General features: G+C 41.0%; 1 protein-coding gene across 1 annotated transcript; it reads left to right on the top strand.

Annotated features, from left to right (window-relative positions):
• Positions 1–21,165: 21,165 nt before the first annotated feature.
• DKK1 (dickkopf Wnt signaling pathway inhibitor 1) lies at positions 21,166–24,930 on the top strand. Its single transcript, XM_055425947.2, has 4 exons — positions 21,166–21,627; positions 21,861–22,017; positions 23,161–23,304; positions 23,422–24,930. Exons 1-4 carry the CDS (start codon positions 21,385–21,387, stop codon positions 23,673–23,675), a joined length of 798 nt encoding a protein of 265 aa, XP_055281922.2. The 5' UTR covers positions 21,166–21,384; the 3' UTR covers positions 23,676–24,930.
• Positions 24,931–26,774: the final 1,844 nt, after the last annotated feature.

The following is a 26,774-nucleotide window of genomic DNA, read 5'->3' as shown; positions in this document are numbered from 1 at the left end:
TTTGGATAATTTTCACTATCATTATTCGGAATTCTTTATCAGGTAGATTCCCTATCTCTTCCTCTTTTGTTTGGGTTGGTGGGCATTTGTCCTGTTCCTTTACCCGCTGGGTATTTCTCTGCCTCTTCATCTTGCCTATATTGCTGTCTTTGGGGTGGCCTTTCCGTATTCTGGCAGTTTGTGTAGTTCTCGTTATTGTGGAATTTCCTCACTGTGGGTGGAGTTGGACAGGTAGCTTGTCAAGGGCCTCAATAGGGAATCTTGTGTCGGTGTTCTGGTGGGTGGAGCTGGGTTTCTTCTCTCTGGAGTGCAAGGAAGTGTCCAGTAATGAGTTTAGAGATGTCAGTGGGTTTGGAGTGACTTTGGGCAGCCTGTATATTGAAGCTCAGGGCTATGTTCCTGTGTTGCTGGAGAATTTCTATGGTATGCCTTGCTCTGGAACTTGTTGACCCTTGGGTGGTGCTTGATTTCAGTGTAGGTATGGAGGCGTTTGATGAGCTCCTATCGATTAATGTTCCCTGGAGTCAGGAGTTCTCTGGATTTGGACTTAAGCCTCCTGTCTCTGGTTTTCAGTCTTATTTTTGCAGTAGCCTCAAGACTTCTCCATCTGTCACTTCCAAGATGGTTCCCTCTGTTTTAGCTTCTTTTATTTGCTGGTCTCTTCAATGTCTAATTTCTGCCCTGATATAAGGGGGCAGTGGTGGTCACTTTTTTAATGCTCACTTGTTCAGTCATGCTGTGGGGAGAGAGGAACGCTGCAAACAAATATCACTGGCATGTGTGGGGAGGGCTCTCAGTGTCTTGACCACACTGGCTTTGACCCCGCTCACAGCATGTGTGCTTTCCCTGTCTATACTGCTCAGGCTCTAGGTTGCTCTGCCGGGAACTGTCTGAGGCAAGCCCTGGGTTGCATGCATTTCCCAGGTCAAAGCCACTCAGGTTCGGGTACTTCACAAAGGTGCAGACTTGGTTGGGCCCGCGTTTGCATTTTATGCCCTTCCCGGGTCCAAGCAGCTCAGGTTACAAGGTGTTTGGCGAGCGCAGTCACTGTGACTTATCACCTCCCCGGTCCCTGCCACTTGGTTTTCTGGGTGTACAACTGGTGCACCTTCTCAGGCGGATGTCGGCCGTCCAGAATCCCAAGAAGTCTTGGTTATCAATGAAGCCTGCTTGCAGTTTGGTAGATGATGCCTCTCTGGGGCCGCGGTTGCCCCTTTCCGGCTCTGGCTGCCCTCTCATGCCTGTCTCGGTGGGGGATGGGCCATCCGCAGCCAGCTAGCTCTGTTCAGTCCTTTGTTCTGTGAGCGGGTCTGGTGGTGTCTTAGGTTAGGGTTTCTCACCTTTTCACGGTGTAGCTATCCCACAGTTGGCTTTGCTATCTCAAGTTAGCTCCCTCAGATTGCCCTCAGGGTATTCAGGCCCGGTCCTTACTCTAAGCAATGCAGCCCGCGCCTCCTGCCCAGCCCCCACTTGCTAGTGGAAGATGCAGGCATCTGTGCTGCTTCTTCGCTGGGAGTTACTGTTGGGCACGTAATCTGTGGGGTTTAATTATTTATTTTTCCACCCAGTTATATTGCCCTCTGAGGTTCCAAAGCTCACCACAGACTCGCCAGTGAGAGTGTTTCCTGGTGTTTGAAAACTTCTCTCTTTTTTAAGACTCCTTTCCCAGGATGGATCTCCGTCCCTACCTCTTTTGTCTCTCTTTTTATCTTTTATATTTTTTCCTATCTCTTTTCGAAGACAATAGGCTGCTTTTCTTGGTGTATGATGTCCTTTGCCGGCATTCAGAAGTTGTTTTGTGGAATTTACTCAGCGTTCAAATGTTCTTTTGATGAATTTGTTGGGGAGAAAGTGGTCTCCCCATCCTATTCCTCTGCCATCTTAGGACTGCCCCCTGAATGTTGAGTTTTAAGCCAACTTTTTCACTCTCCTCTTTCACTTTCATCAAAAGGCTTTTTAGTTCCTCTTCAGTTTCTGCCATAAGGGTGGTGTCATCTGCATATCTGAGGTTATTGATATTTCTCCTGGCAATCTAGATTCCAGCTTGTGCTTCTTCCAGCCCAGCATTTCTCATGATGTATTCTGCATATAAGTTAAATAAGCAGGGTGCCAACATACAGCCTTGACATACTCCTTTCCTGATTTGGAACCACTCTGTTGTTCCATGTCCAGTTCTAACTGTTACTTCCTGACCTGCATATAGGTTTCTCAAGAGGCAGGTCAAGTGGCATGGTATTCCCACCTCTTTCAGAATTTTCCACAGTTTGTGGTGATCCACACAGTCAAAGGCTTTGGCAGAGTCAATAAAGCAGAAATAGATGTTTTTCTGGAACTCTCCTAATTTTTCAATAATCCAACGAATGTTGGCAATTTGATCTCTGGTTCCTCTGCCTTTTCTAAAACCAGCTTGAATATCTGGAAGTTCATGGTTCACATACTGTTGAAGCGTGGCTTGGAGAATTTTGAGCATTACTTTGCTAGCATGTGAGATGAGTGCAATTGTACAGTAGTTAGTGGGTTACAGTCCATGGAATTGCAAAGAGTCAGCTATGACTAAGAGAACAACACTTTCACTTTTCAAACCAAAACCTCATAGGAAATGCACTCCAAAAAACTACACATAAAAGAAAACACACACATAAAAGAAAAACAACCCAAACACAACAGTAAGTTGGTCATCAAATCACAAAACAAGAGAATAAAAGAGGAAGGGAAGAAAAAAACTACAAAAACAAATCCAAAAGAATGAAAACAATGAAGATCAGAACATACAGATTGATAGTTACTTTAAATAAAAATGGATTAAATGTAACAACCAAAACATACAGACTGGCTAAATGGTTACAAAAATAAGACCCATATATATGTTGTCAACCAAAGACACACTTCAGACCTAGGGAAAGATACAGATTGAAAGTAAGGGGCTAGAAAAAGTTATTTCATGCAAATGGAAATTAAAGAAAGCTGGAATAGCCATACATATATTCAATAGAATCGATTTTAAAATAAAAACTGTTAAAAGAGACAAGAAAGAAAACTGCATAATGACCAAAGGTTCAACCCCAAAAGATGACATAACAATTGTAAATATGTATGCAGCCAACGTAGGAACACCTCAATATGCAAGGCAAATGCTAACAGCCATAAGAGGAAACCAACAGTAACATAATATATTCAGAAACTTTAACAACAATTTTACATGAATGGACAGATCATCCAGGCAGAAAATCAATAAGGAAATACAATCCTTACGTGATATAGTAGACCAGATATACTTAATTGATATTTGTAGGATATATTCCATCCAAAAGCAGCAGAATACACTTTCTTCTCAAGAACACATGGAACATTCTCAGGGATAGATCACACCTTGGACCACAAAGCGATCCTCAATAAATTCACAGAAATTGAAATCATATCTATTCCCTAAGAAATGGAGTAACCCTCATAATCAACAAATGATTGATTTGCAGTTCAAAACGCAGTTCTTGGGTGCAACCTCAAAAATGACAAAATGATCTTGGTTCATTTCCAAGGCAAGTCATTCAATATCACAGTAATTTAAGTCTATGCCCCTACCACTAATGCCAAAGAAGCTGAAGTTAATCAATTCTATGAACCCTAGAAGACCTCCTAGAACTAACACCAAAAAAAGATGTTCTATTCATCACTGGGGTTTGGAATGAAAAAGTAGGAAGTCAAGAGATAGCTAGAGTAACAGGCAAGTTTGACTTTGGGGAACAAAATGAAGCAGGGTAAAGGCTAACTAAATTCTGCCAAGAGAACCCACTGATCATAACAAATACCCTTTATCAACAATACAAGAGACGAGTTTATACATGTTGCATACATGTTCAGTCATGTCTGACTCTTTGCAACCCAACGGACTGTAGCCCACCAGGCTCCTATGTCCAAGGGATTTTTCCAGGAAAGAATACTGGAGTGGGTTGCCATTTTCTTTTCCAGGGCATCTTCCCTACCCACGGATTGAAGCCACATCTCTTTCATTTCCTGCATTGGCAGGCAGATTCTTTACCACTGAGCCCAAGTGGTCAATATTGAAATCAAATTGATTATAGTCTTTGTAGTTGAAGATGGAGAAACTGTATACATTCAGAAAAAACAAAACCTGGGGCTGACTGTAACTCAAATCATCAGCTTCTCATAGCAAAAATCAGACTTAAATAAAATAAAGTGGGGAAAACCACTGGGCCAGCCAGGTACATCACAAATAAAATCCCCTATGAATATGCAGGAGGAGAAGGGGATGACAGAGGATGAGATGGTTGGGTGGCATCACCAACTCGAGGGACATGAGTTTGGGCAAGCTCTGGGAGTTGGTGATGGACAGGAAAGCCTGGCGTACTGCAGTCCATTGGGTTGCAAAGAGTCGGACACAACTGAGCAACTGAACTGAACTGACGAATATGCAGTGGAGAGAACGAATAGATTCAAGGGCTTAGGCCTAGTTAACAGGGTGCCTGAAGAATTATGGATAGAGATCTGTAATATTGTACTGGAGGCAGCAAAAAAAAATCATTCCAAAGAAAAAGAAAAGCAAGAAGGCAAAGTGGTTATCTGAGGAGGCTTTACAAATAGCTAAAGAAAGAAGAGATGTGAAAAGCAAGAAAGAAAGGGAAAGGTACACCCAACTTAATGCAGAATTCCAAAGAATAGCACAGAAACAAGAAGACATTCTTCAATTGACAGTGCATGAAACTAGAAGAAAACAATAGAAGGGGAAAGACTAGAGATGTCTTCAGGAAAATTGGAACTATCAAGGGAAAATTTTGCCCCAAAGATGGGCACAATAAAGGACAGAAATGGTAGAGACCTAGTGATACTAAAAGGGATCAAGAAGAGATGGAAAGAATACACAGAAGTCTATGCAATATAATATTCTCAGAAAATTAGAAAAATCTCAACAACATAAACTTACCCCTAAAGCAACTAGAGGAAGAACAAAACTTTAAGTTAGTAGAAAGAAAGAAACTATAAAGATCAGAGAAGAAATAAATGATATAGAGACAAAGAAAACAGTAGCAAAGAACAAGTAAACTAAAAGCTGGTTCTTTGAGAAGGTAAACAAGTTATAAATCTTTAGCCAGGCTCATTAAGAAAAAAAAAATGAGAGGACTTAATAAAATTAGAAATTAAAAAGAAGTTACAATGTACACCACAGAAATACAAAGGATCAGAAACTACTACAAGAAACTGTATGCCAATAAAATGGGAAAGCTATAAGAAACTGATGAGTAATTAGAAAGTTACAACCTTCCAAGACAGAAGCAGAAAAAAAAAATAGAATATATGTATAGACCAAGCACAGTTACTGAACTTGAAACTGTGATTAATAAATTTCTAACAAAAGTCAAGGATCAGATAGGTTCACAGCTGAATTCTGTTGAACGTTTAGAGAAGAGTTAACACCTATACTTCTGAAACTCTTCCCAAAAATTGCAGAGGAAATAACACTCCTAAGCTCATTCTATGAGGCCACCATAGCCCTAATACCAAACCCAGACAAAGATACCACAACATAGAGAATTACAGGCCAATATCACTGATGTACATAGACACAAAAATTCCTAACAAAATAACAGCAAACTGAATCCAACAACACATTAAAAGGATCATGCACTATAATCAAGTGGAACTTACCCCAGGGATGCATGAATTCTTCACATATGCATATCAATCAATGTGATACACCACATTAAAAAACTGAAGGATAAAAATCATATAATCAACTCACTAGATGCAGAAAAAGGTTTTGAGAAATTTCAACACCCATTTATTGAAAAAAAAAAAAAAAACCTCGGAAAGTGGACATAGAGGGAACCTACCTCAACATACTTAAGGCAATATACAACAAACCCACTGCAAACATCATTCTCAAAAGTGAAAAAACAAAGTTATCTTCTCTAAGATGATGAACAAGACAAGGATGTACACTCTCACTACTTTTTTAAACATAGTTTTGGAAGTCTTAGTCAAGGCAATCAGAGAAGAAGAAAGAAAGAAAACTGGAAAAGAAGAAGGAAAACTGTCACTCTTTGCAGATAACATGATGCTACACATAGAAAACTGAAACATGCAGTCCAGCAATGAATTCAGTGAAGTTCAGTCCAGTCACTCAGTCGTTTCTGACTCTTTGTGACCCCATGGACTGCAGCACACCAGGCCTCCCTGTCCATCACCAACTCCTGGAGCTTGCTCACACTCATGTCCACTGAGTCGGTGATGCCATCCAACCGTCTCATCCTCTGTCATCCCCTTCTCCTCCTGCCTTCAATCTTTCCCAGCATCAGGGTCTTTTCAAATGAGTCCTTTCTTTGCATCAGGTGGCCAAAGTACTGGAGTTTTAGCTTCAACATCAGTCCTTCCAATGAACATTCAGGACTGGTCTCCTTTAGGATGGACTGGTTGGATCCCCTTGCTGTCCAAGGGACTCTCAAGAGTCTTCTCCAACACCACAGTTCAAAAGCATCAATTCTTCAGCACTCAGCTTTCTTTATAGTCCAACTCTCACATCCATACATGACTACTGGAAAAACTATAGCTTTGACTAGATGGACTTTGCTGGCAAGGTAATGTCTCTGTTTTTTAACATACTGTCTAGTTTGGTCATAACTTTTCTTCCAAGGAACAAGAGTCTTTTAATTTCAGGGCTGTGGTCACCATCTGCAGTGATTTTGGAGCCCAAAATGTAAGGTTTCTCACTGTTTCCATTGTTTCCCATCTATTTGCCATGAAGTGATGGATCAGGTGCCATGATCTTAGTTTTCATAATGTTGAGTTTTAAGCCAACTTTTTCACTCTCCTCTTTCACTTCCATCAAGAGGTTCTTTAGCTCTTCTTCCCTGTCTGCCATAAATGTGGTGTCATCTGCATATTTGGGGTTGTTGATATTTCTCCAGGCACTCTTGATTTCAGCTTTAGAAGTTACAAAATTAATACACAGAAATCTCTTGTATTCCTATCCACTAGCAATGAAAGACAGAGAAATAAAGGAAACAATCCCATTTACATTTGCATTAGAAAGAACAAAATACCTAGCAATAGACTGACCTAAGAAGGCAAAAGACCTGTACTCAGAAAACTAAGATACTGATGAAAGAAATTAAATTAGACACAAACAATAGGAAATATACTATATTCTTGGATTCAAAGAATCAATATTCTTCTATTTCCAATATTCTGGGAGGTGGGTCATGGAGGATCCTGCTGTGATTTATGTCGGAGAGTGTTTTGCCTATATTCTCCTCTTGGAGTTTTATAGTTTCTGGTCTTACATTTAGCTCTCTAATCCATTTTGAATTTATTTTTGTGTATGGTGTTAGGAAGTGTTCTAGTTTCAAGGGTCAATGCATGTTATAGGATGCTTGGGGCTGGCATGCGGGGATGACCCAGAGGGAGGATAAAGGGGGAAGGGAGGTGGGAGGGGGGTTCAGGAGGGGGAACTTATGTAAACCCGGGGCGAATTCATGTCAATGTATGGCAAAACCAACCAATATAATATTGTAAAATAATTTGCCTCCAAAAAAAAAAAAGAATCAATATTCTGAAAATGACTACATTATCCAAAACAATCTACAGATTCAACACAATTCCTATAAAACTACTGTTTTGGTTGCTGTTTAGTCTCTAAGTTGAGCTGGACTCTTTGCAAACCCCTGGACTGCAGCACACCAGGCTTCCTTGTCCTTCACTATCTCCCGGAGTTTTCTCAGATTCATATCCATTGAGTCAGTGATGCTATCCAACCATTCCTCTTCTCCTTTTGTTTTCAATATTTCCCAGAATCAGGGTATTTTCCAATCTCTTGGACCTTGAACCACATATTTCCCCTGAAAAGTGCATTTTTTCCAGCAAAACTTTGTTGGGGGTTATGTTATTAAGGAACTGAGATGAATATATGGAAGTTATTTAATGGCATAGAAATCTAAAGACCTGAAAGGAGACCTAAAAATCCCAACCCTTGTTACGACTTTTTAAAAGACTGTGGAATTATCAAAGTGCACATGAATCAAGTTTTAATATGCTGTATGATGGGTGGATGAGGCTGTCCATTGTACCATTTCTTTCTCTGAATTCTCAGGCATGGTTTGGCAGTGCAAAAACTATGTGTCATTAACAAATTCAATAAAAAGTAAATATATGGAAAAAAAAAAAGGGTATTTTCCAATAAGTCGATGCTGCATCAGGTGACCAAGGTATTGGAGCTTTAGCATCAGTCCTTCCCATGAATATTCAGGGTTGATTTCCTTTAGGATTGACTTGTTTCACCTCCTTGCAGTCCAAGGGGCCCTCAAGAGTCTTCTCCAGCACCTCAGTTCAAAAACATCAATTCTTTGGCACTCAGCCTTCTTTATTTTCCAACTCTCATTTCCATATGTGACTACTGGAAAAACCATAGCTTTGACTAGATAGACCTTTGTTGGCAGAGTGATGTCTCTGCTTTTTAATATGCTGTCAAGGTTTGTCATAGCTTTTTTTCCAAGAAGCAAGCATCTTTTAATTTCATGGCTGCAGTCACTGTGTGCAGTGATTTTGGAGCCCAAGAAAATAAAATCTGTCACTGCTTACACTTTTTCCCCTTCTATTTGGTGTGAAGTGATGGGATCAGATGCCGTGATCTTAGTTTTTTGAATGTTGAATTTTAAGCCTGCTTTTTCATTTTCCTCTTTCACCCTCATCAAGTGTCTCTTCAATTCCTCTTCACTTTCTTCCATTAGAGCTGTGTGACATTTTTCAGACATAGATTTTTAAAAATGTACAATTTGCATGGAAACACAAAAGACCCCATATAGCCAAAGTACCCCCGAGAAAGAAAAAGAGCTGGAGAAATCAGGCTCTCTGACTTCAGACTATACTACAAATCTACAGTAATAAAAACAAGATGTTGCTGACACAAAAACAGAAATTTATATCAATGGAACAGAATAGAAAGTCTAGAAATAAACCCATATAAACACAAGAAAAAATGCTTGATTTTACTCACTCTTAGAGAAATACAAATCAAAACTATGATGAGATTATCATCTCACACAAGTCAGAATTGCCATCATCAAAAAATCTACAAACAATAAATGCTGGAGAGGATGTGGAGAAAAGGGAACTCTCCTGCACTGTTGGTGGGAATGTAAATTGATACAACACTATGGAAAACAGTACATGAAGTGAAAGTCACTCAGTCGTGTCCGACTCTTTGTGACCCCATGGCCTACACAGACCATGGAATTCTCTAGGTCAGAATATTGGTGTGCGAAGCCATTCTTTTCTCCAGGGGATCTTCCCAATCCATGTATTGAACCCAGGTCTCCTGCATTATAGGAGGATTCTTTACCAGCTGAGTTACCAGGGAAGCCCATGGAGAACAGTATGGCGATTCCTTAAAAAACTAGAAATGAAACTACCATATGTCCCAGCAAGCCCATGAATGAGCATGTACCCTGAGAAAACCATAATTAAAAAAAAAAAAAAAAACACATGTACCCCAATGATCACTGCAACACAATTTAAAATAACTAGGACATGGAAGCAACCTAAATGCTCATCGACAGATAAGTGGATTAAAAAGTTGTGGTGTATATATACACAATGGAATATTACTCAGCCATATAAAGATGCATTTGAGTCAGTTCTAGTGAGGTGAGAGAAACTACAACCTGTTTTACAGAGTGAAGTAAGAAAGAGAAAAACAAATATTTTTTATTAATGCACATATATGAAATCTAGAAAAATAGAACTGATGAACCTATTTAAGGGCAGGAATAGAGACATGGACATAGAGAATAGACTTGCGGACACAGCAGGGAAGGAGAGGGTAAGATGGATTGAGAGAGTAGCACTGAAACAAATATTACCATGTGTAAAATAGGTAGCTGGTGAGAAGTTTCTGTATCACACAGGAAGCTCAACTCAGTGCTGCCTGACAACCTAGAGGGGTGGTAGGCAGGACCAAGATGGTGGGATATAAATATATTTATCTAATTTAATTAAGATGACCATTATATCTACTACTGTGGGCAAAAATTGCTTAGAAGAAATGGAGTAGTCCTCATAGTCAATAGGAGTTCGAAATGCAGTACTTAGGTGCAGTCTCAAAAATGACAAAATGATCTCGGTTCATTTCCGAGGCAAAACATTCAATACCACATCAATCCAAGTCTATGCCCCAACCACTAATGCCGAAGAAGCTGAAGTTGAATGGTTTTAAGAAGACCTACAATGGCAAGCCACTCCAGTACTCTTGCCTAGAAAATCCCATGGCTGGAGGAGCCTGGTAGGCTGTAGTCCGTGGGGTCGCTAAGGGTTGGACACGACTGAGCGACTTCACTTTCACTTTTCACTTTCACACATTGGAGAAGGAAATGGCAACCCACTCCAGTGTTCTTGCCTGGAGAATCCCAGGGACAGGGGAGCCTGGTGGGCTTCCATCTGTGGGGTCACACAGAGTCGGACGCGACTGAAGTGACTTATCAGGACAGGACCTTCTAGAATTAACACCAAAAAAGATTTTTTTTTCATCATAGAGGACAGGAATGCAAATGTAGGAAGTCAAGAGATACCTGAAGTAACAGGCTAGGTTGGCCTTGGAGTACAAAATGAAGCAGGGCAAAAAATAATAGAGCTTGGCCAAGAGAACGCACTGGTCATAAAATACTCTCTTCAACAACACAAGAGATGACTCTACACATGGACGACACCAGATGATTAATACTGAAAACAGACTGATTATATTCTTAGAGTCAGAGATGGAGAAGCTCTATACAGTCAGCAAAAACAAGACTGGAAGCTGACTGTGGCTCAGATCATGAATGCCTTTATCGCAAAATTCATACTTAAATGAAGAAAGTAGGGAAAACCATTAAGCCATTCAGGTATAACCTAATCAAATCCCTTATGATTACACAGTGGAAGTGACAAATAGATTCAAGGGATTAGATCTAATAGAGTGCTTGAAGAACTATGGACGGAGGGTTCATAACAATGTACAGGAAGCAGTAATAAAAACCATCCCCAGGAAAAAGAAATGCAAAGAGGAAAAATGATTGTCTGAGGAGGCCTTAGAAATAGCTGAGAAAAGAAATGAAATATGAAAGACAAAAGGAAAGATAAACCCATCTGAATTCAGAGTTCCAAAGAATACCAAGGAGAGACAAGAAAGCCTTCTTACATGAACAATGTAAAGAAATAGATGAAAACAGAACGGGAAAGACTAGAGATCTCTTCAAGAAAATCAGAGATACCAAGGGAATATTCCAAGGAAAGATGGGCACAATAAAGGACAGAAATGGTAAGGATCTAACAGAAGCAGAAGATATTAAAAACAGGTGGCAAAAATACACAGAAGAACTACAAAAAAAGATCTTAATGACCCAGATAACCATCAAAAAAGATCTTAATGACCCAGATCACTCACCTAGAGCCAGGCATCCTGGAGGATGAAGTCAAGTGGGCCTTAGAAAGCATCACTATGAACAAAGCTAATGGAGGTGATGGAATTCCAGTTGAGTTATTTCAAATCCTAAAAGTGCTGCAATCACAATGCCAGCAAATTTGGAAAACTCAGCAATGGCCACTGGAAAATGTCAGTTTTCATTCCAATCCCAAAGAAAGGCAATGTCAAAGAATATTAAAACTACCAAACAATTGCACTCCTCTCACACACCAATAAAGTAATGCTCAAAATTCTCCAAGCCAGGCTTCAACAGTACGTGAACAAAGAACTTCCAGATGTTCAAGTTGGATTTAGAAAATGCAGAGGAATCAGAGATCAAACTGCCAACATCCATTGGATCATTCAAAAAGCAAGAGAATTCCAGAAAAACATCTACTTCTGCTTCACTGACTACACTAAAGCCTTTGACTGTATGGATCACAACAAACTATGGAAAATTCTTAAAGAGATGGGAATACCAGACCACCTGGCCCGCCTCCTGAGAAATTGGTATGCAGGTCAAGAAGCAACAGTTAGAACTGGACATGGAACAATGGACTGGTTGAAAATCAGGAAAGGAGTATGTCAAGGCTGTATATTGTCACCCTGCTTATTTAACTTATATGCAGAGTACATCAAGTGAAATGCCAGCTGGATGAAGCACAAGCTGGAATCAAGATAGCTGGGAGAAATATCAACAACCTCCAATATGCAGATGATACCACCCTTATGGCAGAAAGCACAGAGGAACTAAAGAGCCTCTTGATGAAAGTGAAAGAGGAGAATAAAAAATCTGGCTTAAAACTCAACATTCAAAAAACTAAGATTATGGCATCTTGTCCTATCACTTCATGGCAAATAGATGGAGAAACAATGGAAACAGTGAGAGACTTTATTTTCTTGGGCTCCAAAATAACTGCAAATGATGACAGCAGTCATGAAATTAAAAGATGCTTGCTGCTTTGGAAGAAAAGCTGTGACAAACCTAAATAGCATATTAAAAAGCAGAGACATTGCTTTGCTGACAAAGGTCCATCTAGTCAAATCTATGGTTTTTCCAGTAGTCATGTATGGATGTGAGAGTTGGACTTCAAAGAAAGCTGAGCACGTAAGAATTGATGGTTTTGAACTGTGGTGTTGGAGAAGACTCTAGAGAGTCCCTGACTATACAGTCATGGAATTCTCCAGGCCAGAATACTGGAATGGGTAGCCTTTCCCTTCTCCAGGGGATCGTTGCAACCCAGAGATCAAACAGAGGTATCCCACATTATAGGCGGATTCTTTACCAGCTGAATCACCAAGGAAGCCCAAGAATACTAGAGTGGGTAGCCGATCCCTTCTCCAGCAGATCTTCTTGACCCAGGAATCAAACCAGGGTCTCCTGCATTGCAGGTGGATTCTTTACTAACTGAGCTATCATGGGAAGAGCTGACTCACTGGTAAAGACCCTGATGCTAGGAAAGATTTAAGGCAGGAGGAGAAGAGGACGACAGAGGATGAGATGTTTGGGTGGCATCACAGACTCAGTGGACATGAGTCTGAGCAAGCTCCAGGAGTTGGTGATAGACAGGGAAGCTTGCCATGCTGCACTCCATGGAGCCACGAAGAGTCAGACACAGATGAGCAATTGAACTGACTAATCAAATCAACGACATTTTGAAAAGTTTGACTGAGGTCAGTATGTTTCACAAAGTCATTGTTGTAAATATATTTTAGATTATAATACTGATTAGTGTACAATTTTATACTTTGTATCAATATAGCTAAGAATTCAGTATACTACTAAAGTATTTCTTAAGTTGAATGTTTAGATAGTGTTTGGCTCCTGCATTCAGTAAAATAAATTCTGGTAGTAAAACACTTTTCCCTGCCAGGACTTGTGTTTAAGAAAAATGAGTTATAAGAAGAAACTTGGGGAGAAATTTAGAATTTGTTGTTGTTGTGTTTAGTTGCTCAGTGGCACCTGAATCTGAGACCCTTTGGACTGTATCCCGCCATGCTCCTCTGCCCATGGGATTTTTCATTTCCTTCTCTAGTTTAGAATTATTAACTGTTAATTAACAACAATACATTCAGTTCAGATCAGTCACTCAGTTGTGTCCGACTCCCTGCGACCCCATGAACAGCAGGGCGCCAGGCCTCCCTGTCCATCACCAAGTCCTGGAGTCCACCCAAAATCATGCCCATTGAGTCGGTGATGCCACCCAACCATCTCATCCTCTGTCATCCCCTTCTCCTCCTGCCTTCAATCTTTCCCAACATCAGGGTCTTTTCAAATGAGTCAGCTGTTCGCATCAGGTGGTCAAAATATTGGAGTTTCAGCTTCAAAATCAGTCCTTCCAGTGAACACCCAGGACTGATTTCCCTTAGGATGGACTAGTTGGATCTCCTTGCAGTCCAATGGACTCTCAAAAGTCTTCTCCAATAACATTACTGGGACTAATGTAGGAGCTGTATTCCAGCATGTTCTTTTACTTTTTCTGCTGTTCTTTTTCTACTTGTATAACATGTTGACTCTAAAGAATTGGAAGTATTAAATAGGGTATATAACTGTTATTTTATATAAGCCTGTAAGTTTATATCTTCTTTTTTGATCATGGACCTCCAAAATGGTTAATATTTTCTCATTCAAATAGATGAAAAAATAATATCCTTTAAAAATTTTATTCTCACTGAAGTTATATATGTATGACCTTTCTGAAGATTTATTTGGCCTAGGATGTTCCTATAATATGATATTTATAACAGACTGTAGACCTTGACATCCTTATCCAGGAGTGCAATATATCCACCTTCTTCTTCAATCAAGTAAAACGAACATTTATTGAGAACCTATGTCTTGAATCCCAGTTGTCATTTTAATTTTAATCTGTTGAAGATTTAAATCAATCTGTGAACAAGGAATTTTGTGGAACATTAAGAAGTACAAGAGATTATTCAACTTCGAATATGCTGAAGCATGAAGAAGGTATAAAATATGCAAATAACTAGACCTGGAGAATCAATCTCAAGAATAAATCACGTTCTCAATAAATCGTATATATCTTCCCTATGAAGAACTTCTAAGGATCTTCCACCAGGGGGCAGCAGAAGAGCGGCTTTCTCCCACTTGCCGCCAGACACACGGGAGCCTAACGCGCCTGGAGCTTTTTATCTTTCTCTCCATCGCCTTTCCCCTCACCCGCTTTAATTAAGTCAGAAGGGCCCTATATTCATTTGCCCATGAACTGACATAGCAAACTAACAGCAGCTATTGTAGTGTGAACGGATTTGTGACCAGGCAAGGGGCTTCAGCCGAGATTACTCGCCCCGCAGCCGGATGAATGTGCTGAGCACAAAGTCTGCTCAAAGCCGAGCAAACGGACTATTTGTGAAAATGCCATTCTGGCTCAAGTCTGATTAAGACCGGGGGTCCCCAGGCCGTTTGATCTTCACTCATCAAAGAGAGTCTTTAAACAAGCTTCATTTTACACTACTGTATGCTGGCGACGGGTTGTGACACCAAAGTGCAGCCACCGTGAGCAGCCTCCAGGAGCACGTGAACCATGGGAATTCTCGGCTTCCTTAAGTGCAGATCACCCCGGCCTGCCTGCTGGAAAATTATCCAGGGCTGGATGCTGGTCTAGGAGCGCAGGACTCCCACTTTGGAGGTTACTGGGTCTGCCCAACAGGTAGCTCCCCCAACTCGCCCCCTTCCACCCTTCAATACCCCTAAACTCATTTGAAAATTCTTTTTTAGTTTTGGGATTTAAGGGTGAGGAAGACTCTTTACCCAATTTTTACATGTGTCCCCTTTCCTGCTAAAAGTAATAGTTCTGTCTCTAGTCTATATTCTGGTCCACTCCCTGGCGATTCTAAGATAGGGTCTCAGGACATAAAAGTGTTTTCAAGGTCCTGATTTCTGTTTTTCACCTTAAGACCGCATTACAATTCACTAGCCTGATTTAGTAATTGTTGAAAAAAAAAATTAGCTCTAAAACATCACAATCAATTTTGTGAAGCAAAAATATTGATGTCAGTGACTTGGTCTCTTGCAGGATGTTCTTATTTAATCAGCGTACAAAAGTCCTTGCCCAGGCAGAGCTTAAAGAGGGAGGAAGGGAGGTGGGGCGGGGAGGGTTGAGAGATGCTTTTGTAGTCAGAAGAGACCTCTCTACGCGCACACACACCCCAACCCTGTTTTATAAGGGAAAGACCAACAGCAGCAGTGAGAGTTAAGTGGCTTGAGCAAGTTCCCACATTTACCAATCAGCTGCAGGCTGCCACAGTTGCCCGGTGCACAGAGTTCCGAGCCCCAGAATCCTGAAACCAGGGTGCAACACTTCTCTTGGGCATGACCCTTGCAGAGTGCTTGCATTATAAAGGGGGTAATAATAGGAACTCAATGACACAGAAGAAAATGATTTTTCTCTGGCTCTGGAGACTGTTTTAAGAAGATTGCGAATCCCACCTTCTTCTGTCATTGGTCTGTCTTCATGGCTGGAAATGTCAACTCTTTTAGGGAGTATTAAGGAGGCAGTTTTGTACTCCCTGTAACTACTGGGTTGGTCAAAAACTTTGTTCAAGTTTGTCATAAGTTGTGGAAAAACCCAAAAGAACTTTTTGGCCAACATATCCCACAGGACCTTTCTTTGTGTCGGGATATCAGAAAAGGTCCTCTCCGATTTTTAGTTAAAAGTTTCTGGGTTCTGAGCTCTATTTTCAGATTAGCTTTTAACATCCTGCTTCTGAAAAACACATCTTCTCATCCAGGACAGAAAACTACCATGGAGCCTGATTTATCAGGGCTGGCCATCTCCACTGACCAAATAAACATAATCATTGTCAAATCTCGCCTTCTGTTTTTACTGAGGAGTGCAGAAAAGCCTAATCTGTCCTCTAGGGAGTCATAACATGGGTCTGGTCTAAAAGCCTATTTAACATCAAGAAGAACATTGAGACCAAAATCTTTTGAAGGCCAACTAGAAAGTCATTATACACACACACACACACACACACACACACACACACACTCCTCAAAAATGAGGAATCCCTCCTAAAAATTCAAGAGCAGTACCTCCAAAAATGTTGGCAACACTCACCATAAATGCCATTTATTCAGTGTTTTTCCAGTGAAGCAAAATTATATGACAACAGATCTGCTCCCTTTGATTTAACAAAGAGAAAGAAGCTAAGAAGGAGGAAGAAAGGGAGAAAGGGCAGAAGAGAGTAATGTAATGAATTAAAAATGTAGCAGTCACCTAAGAATCTAAAACAGCGAAGATAAAAACTAGCTTGAAAATCATATGGTATTTAATTGTCTGTCTCCCTTATGGATAAAAAGGCTGATGAATATCCCATGGCAGACACTCAGCACTTAGAATGTGAGGAAGGCAAATAGTATGCCCTTTATGAGTTATGTGGTTCAATCCCACATTGGTAAATATTTCACCCATTTTAAAATCTAATGAACAGTATTAAACTTATTGCACTGATTATGGTTCTGTTTAAACCAGATCAAATAAGAGGTAGGGTTTCCCTTCAGAATGAAATAAACTAGGCTGGGAGAAGTATCAACAACCTCAGACATGCAGATGATACCACTCTAATGGCAGAAAGTGAAGAAAAACTAAAGAACCTCTTGATGGGGGTGAAAGAGGAGAGTGAAAAGGCTGGCTTAAAACTCAACACTCAAAAAACCAAGATCATGGCATTCAGTCCTATCACTTCCTGGCAAATAGAAGGGGAAAAGTGCAAGCAGTGACAGATTTTATTTTCTTGGGCTCCAAAATCACTGCGGACAGTGACTGTAGCCATGAAATTAAAAAATGCTTGCTTCTTGGAAGAAAAGCTGTGACCAATCTAGACAGCATATTAAAAGCAGAGAAATTACTTTACCAGCAAAGGTCCATTTAGTCAAAGTTATGGTTTTTCCAGTAGTCATGTATGGATGTGAGAGTTGTACCATAAAGAAGGCGGAGTACCAAAGAATTCATGCTTTTGAATTGTAGTGCTGGACAAGACGCTTGAGAGTCCCACGGACAGCAAGGAAATCAAACTAGTTAATCCTAAAGGAAATCAGACCTGAATATCCATTGGAAGGACTGATATTGAAGTTGAAGGCAGGAGAAGTGGGTGGCAGAGATGAGATGGTTAGATAGCATCCCTGACTCAGTGCACATGAATTTGAGCAAACTGCAAGAGATAGTGAAGGACAGGGGAGCCTGGCATGCTGTAGTCCATAGGGTCCCAGAGTCAGACACAAGTTAGTGACTGAACAACAACAAATAAACTAAATACACCTGCCCTGATTCCTATCACCTCTGTCATCTATCTGCTTAGAGAGACTCAGTCATCAGAACATTCTGTTCCCCAAGACTTGTTGGTCACCTTTCCTAGAGTTAATATGTCTCTAAATATAATCTTCCCCATGAACTAATAGTTAACAAAGAATAGTCTATTTTGGAGGAGTTCTTCCCCCATTCCACGTAGGTATATTTGTTTCTCCAACTACTCTCAGATAGCCTTCTGAGGACAAAAAGACTGCCTTTAATATTTTGTGGGCATGCTCCCAAAGGAAGTAGGGTAATATTCTGCATGTAATGGGAACTCATTGAATAAAAACTGTATGTTCTTGGTAACCCTCCTTACTCATCCTGCTCTTTTGTGGCCACTGAGCAAACTCAATCATGAAAAGAATTTTCAACTGGAGATTCCATTGACAGACTAAATTTTTCCATTTGGTACAAAAGGTTGGCCTGCTACAGACCCAGGTCTCTCTAAGGACCTCCTACAAAAGTTCATTCCTGTATAATTTAAGAGCTTACTTCCTCCCCCAACTAAATTATTTGTAGATAGATAACATGAGTGTTAGTCACTCAGTCATGACCAATTCTTTGCAATCCCATGGTCTGATGGCTCAGACAGTAAAGAATCTGCCTGCATTTCAGGAGACCCAGGGTTGGGAAGATTCTCTGGAGAAGGGAACGACAACCCACTCCAGTTTTCTTGCCTGGAGAATTCTATGGACAGAGGAGCCTGGCAGGCTATCACCCACAGGGTCGCAAAGAGCTGGACACAACTGAGCTGACTAATACCAGTGCTAACATGATACTCATCTCTTTTCATTGAGTATCACATACAGTGCTTAACTCATAGCAGGAACTCAGATACTGACCAAATCACTATTATTAGCTTTCACATCATGATTACAGGAGGAATGTGGGAAGTAGGGAAGAATTTGATCATGAAACTGTACTCTTGACTTGCCTCCCCACACTCAACGTATCAGGCTCTGTCCAAGTTTAATGAGTATCAGACCATATCAGATGTACATGGTCAAGGATCAAGATTGAATTTATGCAATGTGGCCTTTTGTTAAAGTTTTCCTTTTACTTATGAAATTGTTCCACGTTTTTCTTTTTTTTGGTCTCTAGACAATGGTTTTATTTGTGAATTCAAGCTCTTAAAGGACTAAGTTCATTAAATGGATTCACATGTACCATCTCTTCCAAAAAAGAGGAAAATAAATTGGCTTTCAGTGTAGCAAAGCATATTTTGTATTTAAACATTTAAATAGGAGAATGGGTCTAGGAAGAAACATTTTAAACCCACCCCAAGGGCATGGGATTCTTTCTCCACATTTTTGCACTGTAAGAATTTAAGACAGACTCTAGTCTACCACATGGAAGGGCTCAACACACTGATTACTGGCATTATTGTCAATGTTCTGCAAGTGATAATATAGCACCTAAAATCCCCTATGTCTTTACCTTTTTATGCTAGAATACCTCTCCATCTATAAACATGTAAACTTCTTCTTGGCTGAGGGTGATAGCGTATCTGCCCAGGGGAGACCTGGTTCATTGCTGATTCTCAAAAGGTGTACTGACTTGTTCATTTCTTAAGCTCATTTTTCAAAAGCCAATATAAACAACCTCCCCTTTGTTTCCAAATTTCAATTTGTTCCAAAATTTTTTAGAGTAGTAGCCAAGTCTGGGTCATTGTACATGTTCTTAACAAAATCTGAAGAAATAGGTGAGAGTTAATTCATGTTGGAATTTTGAGAAGAATTATCAGTAAGGAGATTTCACAGGATAGATAGAGTTTGGGATAGGAGGGAAGGGCACCAGTGGAAGTAGAGGCATTATTAAATAATTGTTTAGAAGATAGTCTTAATATGACCTCTGAAACCCAAGGAATTACAACATAGACCACTGCAAACTTCTTTTTAAAATCACCCCTTTCCCTCTCAACTTTTGGATTATTATACTACTTCAAGACCACCAGGGGTTACCCTTGGTAGTGGTCTCAGTAATGAATATTGTAGGTAATTATGCAAAGTGATTATAAATACCCTGGAGGTTAGGGAGCACAAAATAAATGCATCCTCATCTTTTTTACTTAACAGTGATTATTCAATCATCTTTTTTCTAAACTCACATAGCAGTTGTCTATCTTCTGATACTTATAACATCAACCTGCTTTAAAAAGAACTGTGTAGGTTTATTAACGTTTATTAACTTTCACTATTACTTTAGTCAATGTATTTGTATTCAATGTACCCCCACCCTCTCCTCCAGAGGGCAACGAAGCCAAGGACGGACCACTGCCAGGGCACTAGGCTTCCAATATATTTTTGTTGAATCAATTACTTGCAATGCATCAGCAGGACGACATTCTTACACACTAGACTTGCTTTATTATTTTTAAACACTGCTTTAAATGATGATAAATTCACTTTCAGCTTCCCCTTTCCTGAAGCTAGTCTCTTATCTCCCCAGGAACGGGCTGACTTGGGATCAAACACAGGCGTTCTCAAGCTTTGCAATATGAAATACTAATGAGGAAGTCAGGCGCTAAGCCTTAAGGGTTTCTTATCTCCTTGAGTTAACCCACCATTGAAAAGGGAGAATCAGGGAAGGACCACTGACCCAGTCGTTGGACCCTGTCCGCTTTCGCTCCGGCCACTTTGATCTTGCGTGTCTGCCTAATCAAGTTCATCTACAGCCGCGACTGCTCAGATTCAAAGGACATTAAATAGCTTGATTATCGGATGGTCATTTCCCTCTTCCCTCCTCCCCTGATCTAATTTCCAAACACCAGTCTCTCGCCTCCCTCTCTAAACTTCCCATCAAAAGAGCATTCGTTCTTCTTCCTTCTTACCCTCGTTTGATGTGCAAATGCCCTTCTCTTTGCACATTTTTCTCGTGGGGGCGGGGGAAGGGGAAGAAGGAGGGGACTGGAATTAAACGAACTTAAAGCCAAGGATTTCACCCCAAATCTGCAAATCGTGACTCTAAAGGGTTAATCAGCAACTCGCAAAAGCCACCTGGCCTCTCTCGCTGAAACGTTTTCATAGGGACTTTGAATTACTGATTGGGTTGTATTTAATATTAAATATTATGTGCACAATAAAAAAAATAGTACTAGCGTAAAGAAGAGAGGAGAAAAGTGGCTTTACAGAGAATATCACAATGCCTGTCTGAAAGTGTTTCAGATCCCAGTATTCCTACTCCAAGGCAAGGGCACCCGAGTTCCCGAGGTTCCTCCCACTTCCCGCCTTTATTAAAGTTGTCTCCTCTAATGCTCGCTGATTACCGTCACCCCAAGGTGAGCTGGACAGGGGCAGGACTTCGCAAGGGAGGGCTGGGGTGAAGAGTGTCAAAGGCTCCCCTTCATGTACACAAACACACCCCTTTCCAGCCCCTCCCAACGCTTTGAAATCCCAATCCGGCTTTGTTGTCTTCCCCGGAGGGGCCGGAATGCTCGGAGCCCGCGGTATAAAGGCAGCCTCGGTGGCGGTGGCGGCGCAGAGCCCTGCAGTCAGGGTCAGGACTCTGGGACTGGTGGAGGCTCTCCGAGCCCTGTCTCTGCAGCTGCGCCAACACAGCTCCGTGGGGACTAGGCGTGCAAAGTGACATTCCTCCTTTCTCTTTTCTCCCTTGAGTCCTTCTGAGATGACTGCTCTGGGCACAGCGGGTGCTGCCCGGGTCTTGGTCTCCCTGGTGGCTGCGGCTCTTTGCGGTCACCCTCTGCTGGGAGTGAGCGCCACCTTGAACTTCGTTCTCAATTCCAACGCCATCAAGAACCTGCCCCCGCCGCTGAGCGGCGCTGCCGGGCACCCAGGCTCTGCAGTCAGCGCGGCTCCCGGAGTTCCCTTTGAGGGCGGCAGCAAGTACCAGACCATTGACAACCACCAGGTGAGGAGGGTCTTGGGGATCGAGAATGCTGCGATCCTAAACGGGTCTCATCTGGGCACGAGGGCGCAGAACGGGCTGTGTAAGAGTAGTGCAAGGTGCGTTTGGAAACTGCCTTTGGGAGCAGCGAGCGGCAGCAGTTTTTGGAGAGGTGGGCTGAAAGGGACTGTGAGGAGTCCAGGAGTGTGGTACTGGGTGCCCACGGGCCTCACCCTCTCCCGGCCCCCTTCCCGCAGCCATACCCGTGCGCTGAGGACGATGAGTGCAGCCCCGACGAGTACTGCGCGAGTCCAGCCCGCGGAGCCGGTGCGCCGATCTGCCTAGCCTGTCGGAAGCTCCGAAAACGCTGCATGCGTCACGCCATGTGCTGCCCTGGGAATCACTGCAAAAACGGTGAGTCGGGCGGCTGTCTTTCGGACTCAAACCATCCTCTGCTTGCGCGCCTACAGCTGAGAGCCAATGCTTTCAGCTGAGAACACTTTGGCTCCAACGGGAGTTCAACGTGCGAGGTTCCCCAGAAAGGATTTCAGGCTAGTGTTGAACCTGAGAGCAAAGATAAGAACGGAGGTCTTGGAGCCCCCTCTATCCCTTTGTGCCCCTCGATTACTTAAGAGGGCGTCTTACCTCAGAGTGGACACTTACATAAGAATTTGTCTAGAGAGCCTTGATACAACTTGAGAATGAAGATGGGCAGGGAGGTGAAGTTACAGAGACCCCACGGAAATCACAACGGGCCTTTAGTTGCCTGTTCCATTTTTCTTACCCTGCTTCTCACAGCTCTGCCAGATGGCCTCTTTCAAGATCCGCGTTCTAGCTGTTGTCATTTCGAGCGATTTATCTGTGCAGATCATTCTTAAAGGAGATCTTGATGCCCTCACATCCTGGCTTCTCCATCTTTATCTGCCTCTACCTCCTGCTACCTTAAAATAAGTACTCCTCCCCCCAACCACAGATCCACGAAATTTTAATGTCTCAGACAGGTAGACTCAGCCCAAGAAGGCTCCAGAAATAAACTTAAGGGTAGCAATCCTCCTTAGGACCCACTAATACTCTGGGATGAACTAACTAAATCTCTCTGTAATATAGAAATTATACAGTAAAGTAATTGGTGGAAAAGATTGTAATCTTCCAGGCAGCAGGCACTGCATTTGCTTAACTTAGTTTCACAGAATCCTTATAGCATGGAGGGCAGAAAAGTTATTTTTAAATACAATTTTTTAAGTGACTGATTTTATTTTTCTTACCCCAAGGATGATATTAAAATTGGCAGAAATTTCATTGCCACTATCATGGTTGCTGAGAAAGTATTTTAAGTGTCTAGATTGGGGCTGTTATGTATGAGTGCACAATGCACACATTGTGATGCTTCTGTCCATTGGGGAGTTTTGCTTTAACACTAGGAAGTTTGGCTCATGTTTAATGTCACTACAACGAGGTAGCTCAAGTTGGCATAGGCATAGCAGACTGCCACTGTCACAGCTATTAGCAGGAACATATTACAGCTCTGGAGTTAATCACTATCTCCTGCTTCCTTAGGGATATGCATGCCTTCTGATCAAAATCATTTCCATCGAGGGGAAATCGAGGAAACCATTATTGAAAGCTTTGGTAATGAACACAGTACCTTGGATGGGTACTCCAGAAGAACTACACTGTCTTCAAGAATATATCATACCAAAGGTAGGTGAAAGGATCTAAAGACTTTTTTGTTAGCACATTTATAGTGTCTTTTGGATTACCTTAATGAAATAACGCAGGCTTAGCAGTGACCATGTACTTTTCCTGTTGTCTCCCTAGGACAAGAAGGTTCTGTCTGTCTTCGCTCATCAGACTGCGCTGCAGGGTTGTGTTGTGCTAGACATTTCTGGTCCAAGATCTGTAAACCTGTTCTCAAGGAAGGTCAAGTGTGCACCAAACATAGGAGAAAAGGCTCCCATGGGCTGGAGATATTCCAGCGTTGTTACTGTGGAGAAGGTCTGTCTTGCCGGATACAGAAAGATCACCATCAAGCCAGTAATTCTTCCAGGCTTCACACTTGTCAGAGACACTAAGCCAGCTGTCCGAACACAGTGGACTCCATTTACATAATATATGCTATGAAAACCATTTGTGACTTTTGTGAGCTCAGTCCTTAAGGATGTACAAATTCTGTGGTTACAGTTAAGCATTCCAATAATACCTTCCGAAAATCTGGAGTGTAAGAGCTTTGTTTCTTTGTGGAACTCTCCTGTCATTGATTGCAGTAAATTACTGTGTTGTAAATTTTCAGTGTGGCACTTACCTGTAAATGCAACAAATCTTTTAATTATTTTTCTAAAGGTGCTACATTGTCTATTGTTCCTCTTGTCATGTAAATTTTTGTACACATTGATTGTTATCTTGACTCTGATAAATACTCTATATTGAATTGAAATAAATACTTTCAGCTTATTCTATACTGAATTGAAATAAATACTTTCAGCTTATACTTCCTAAATGTAAAACCCTTCCCCCTTTTAATTCTAGAATCTAGAGTGTAAGGACCTTTTGGAATGATGATTGGTATGTAAGATTTATCATGAAAATATTATTTTCCAAAATGTATTATCTCAGTACTTAGATCCTATTTATCTAGGTTGTGACAGTCCTTGAAATAAAATTTAACTTAATACCATGAAATATTAAAAGTATAGATAAATTTTGGGAGTGTGATCTTAGAGGGTTGTATGTGCCGGGGTGTGTGGGAGTGTGTTTGTGTGGGTGTATAAACACAGTTGACAAATACATGCAGATTTTGTACCATATTAGTGCATCTGAACTATCTTAAATACTACTTTATGCCAGGAAGACTTGTTCCAACTATTTTGCTTTGTAAATAATTATTACCTAAAAATCACAAATCCTCTCTCATTTTGTTCTTTGCTTCTCTTGCTAGGTGAATTGACTATTTCAAATTTTCTTCAACCAGACATCTGTTCACTGGAAAAGGATAGGATATACTGTTTAAAAGAAAACCCACAGAAATGAGGCCTAAACTGGCTTTGTATTTTCATTTGCCAACTTTGATACTAACAAATCTGATACTCTCTCTGAAGAAGAGAGCAACTATCCCAGTTCATACCTGTTCTGTAATATTAAAAACGTCTACATCAAAACCACAAAATGTTGGGTCCAAGGCATTTTCCAGAGGAAAGTCACTGATCAATTTGTCTAAAAAGTTTTGTTAAATAACACAGACGTCCCAGAATGTTTGTTTTTGTATTCCCGGAAGTGGTTCAATTTCAAGGGGTTTTGCCAACAGGACACAAGGGTTGGTTGGTTCTTGCCTGAGAAGGGAACTGGCAGGATGTCTGCTATTACATTCTTTTTGTTTGGAAGCTTCAGTTTCCTTACCCTGGAGAAACTTTCTTTTTCTACCTGTGCTAGTTGGCTGATGTGCCAAGAAGGCCAGTTCTAAGGCCTGCCATCTCCAATAAAGCACAACAAGGAAACATGAAGCCCTTTCTTCGAAAAGAAGAAAGAAGAGCCTCTGTTTCCAGGAGGGAAAGGAGCAATCATTTAAAAGGCCTTGGTGATGGGATCCCTTCATTTATACAGGAACCAGGTGTGGCCAGACTTCACTTCTGCATTTATCAGCTCATCAGCCCTGGTTCTTGCCCTCCTTGCTTCCCATCCCATAATGGGGATGGGAGAATGAGAAACCCACTGAGGAGGCATGTCTCTTCCTCCTGCCCAACTAAGTACTTAGGAAGGGATATCACAAAGAGATTCTGCACATCAGAAAAGGTGAAAAAAGAATTTATCAAAACTACAGACACTTTATTAGTAAGGGAGGCTGGAAGTTGGAAGTCAGATACAATACAAAATCAAAAAGATCATTTAAAGAATCTCAAACATTTGAGATAGTGGCTGCTGAAATTTGAATTTCTAAACAGTTTATTTGAATGGAAAATAAATGAACTTGGGAATGCATTCCCAAGGTATTTTATCAAATGAGTTTAGCATACTGTACACTGTCCTGTACCTTGCACTTTTATTTAACGTGCCTTGCAGATTTTTCTGTGTAATACATAGAGAGGTGTCTTCTTCGTTTCAACAGTTGCCTTAAGAGTGTAGCCTATTGGAAAAGCTATACCTTAGAGTCATTATTGAGAGATATTGAAATTGTCTCCAGTGTTTTTGTTATGACAAATATTGTGCCATCAGTATAGATTTTTTTCTGTGTGTTTTCCTGTGCTGATATAGTTGTAGGATAAGACAATGACTTGTTTTTGAAGGAAAATCCAAATTTAAAAAGCATGCTTGCTGTAGCTACTCCTAAAGTGTGGTGTGGGCAAAATGACAATATATCTGCTTATCAAGGATCTAGTGATCATTAAACTCTTGCTAAATTGTATAAAAGGAGGAAGAGAGAAGAGGTGTATCTTACCAACATCATAGTAAAATGGTAATCTGTGACATTCAGTTAAAGGTAGCCTTGTTCTATTGCTTTGATTTTGAAATAACCATTAAATAAAATTGCAAACGAGTGATTTCCCTATCCCCTTTTCTTGTTTTGCTAGGAGAATTCAATAGTACAAATTTTGCTTTACTTGAAATCTACTGATAGGAATGAACATGGGAATGCTGCTGCTGCTGCTGCTGCTGCTAAGTCACTTCAGTCGTGTCCGACTCTGTGTGACCCCATAGACAGAAGCCCACCAGGCTCCCCCGTCCCTGGGATTCTCCAGGCAAGAACACTGGAGTGGGTTGCCATTTCCTTCTCCAATGTGTGAAAGTGGAAAGTGAAAAGTGAAAGTGAAGTCGCTCAGTCGTGTCCGACCCTTAGCGACCCCACGGACTGCAGCCTACCAGGCTCCTCCATCCATGGGATTTTCTAGGCAATAGTACTGGAGTGGCTTGCCATTGAATATATTGTTTAAAAGAAAAATACAGACATGCAGGCTAAATATTGCTATTCATATTTGGCAGCAGATCAAAATGCTTTATGGACTCTTCACATGGTAAATTAAATTGTACTAATTCAATCATGGCATTAGAAACTAAATTATAGAATTAGAAACTGTGTCAGTTTCAGGATTTCTAATTGCATAGTCATACTAGCACTCATTGCCACTTATGGAAATATCAGCTAAAATCATTAAAATTTCCTTCACTTCAAACCTGAATGT

The sequence above is a fragment of the Moschus berezovskii genome, chromosome 12 (assembly GCF_049115385.1).
Source record: "Moschus berezovskii isolate FMDL1 chromosome 12, NW_MosBer_1.0, whole genome shotgun sequence".
NCBI classification, from domain to species: domain Eukaryota; kingdom Metazoa; phylum Chordata; class Mammalia; order Artiodactyla; family Moschidae; genus Moschus; species Moschus berezovskii.
Note: the sequence above shows the minus strand (reverse complement) of the source record. Positions and strands in the feature narration are given on the sequence as shown.

Bases quoted from the DNA above. Each gene is read 5' to 3' on its own strand.
- DKK1 (XM_055425947.2), top strand. From the start codon at position 21,385: ATGACTGCTCTGGGCACAGCGGGTGCTGCCCGGGTCTTGGTCTCCCTG. The intron at 21,628-21,860 runs GTGAGGAGGGTC...CCCTTCCCGCAG, and splicing joins AGACCATTGACAACCACCAG to CCATACCCGTGCGCTGAGGA. The intron at 22,018-23,160 runs GTGAGTCGGGCG...CTGCTTCCTTAG, and splicing joins TGGGAATCACTGCAAAAACG to GGATATGCATGCCTTCTGAT.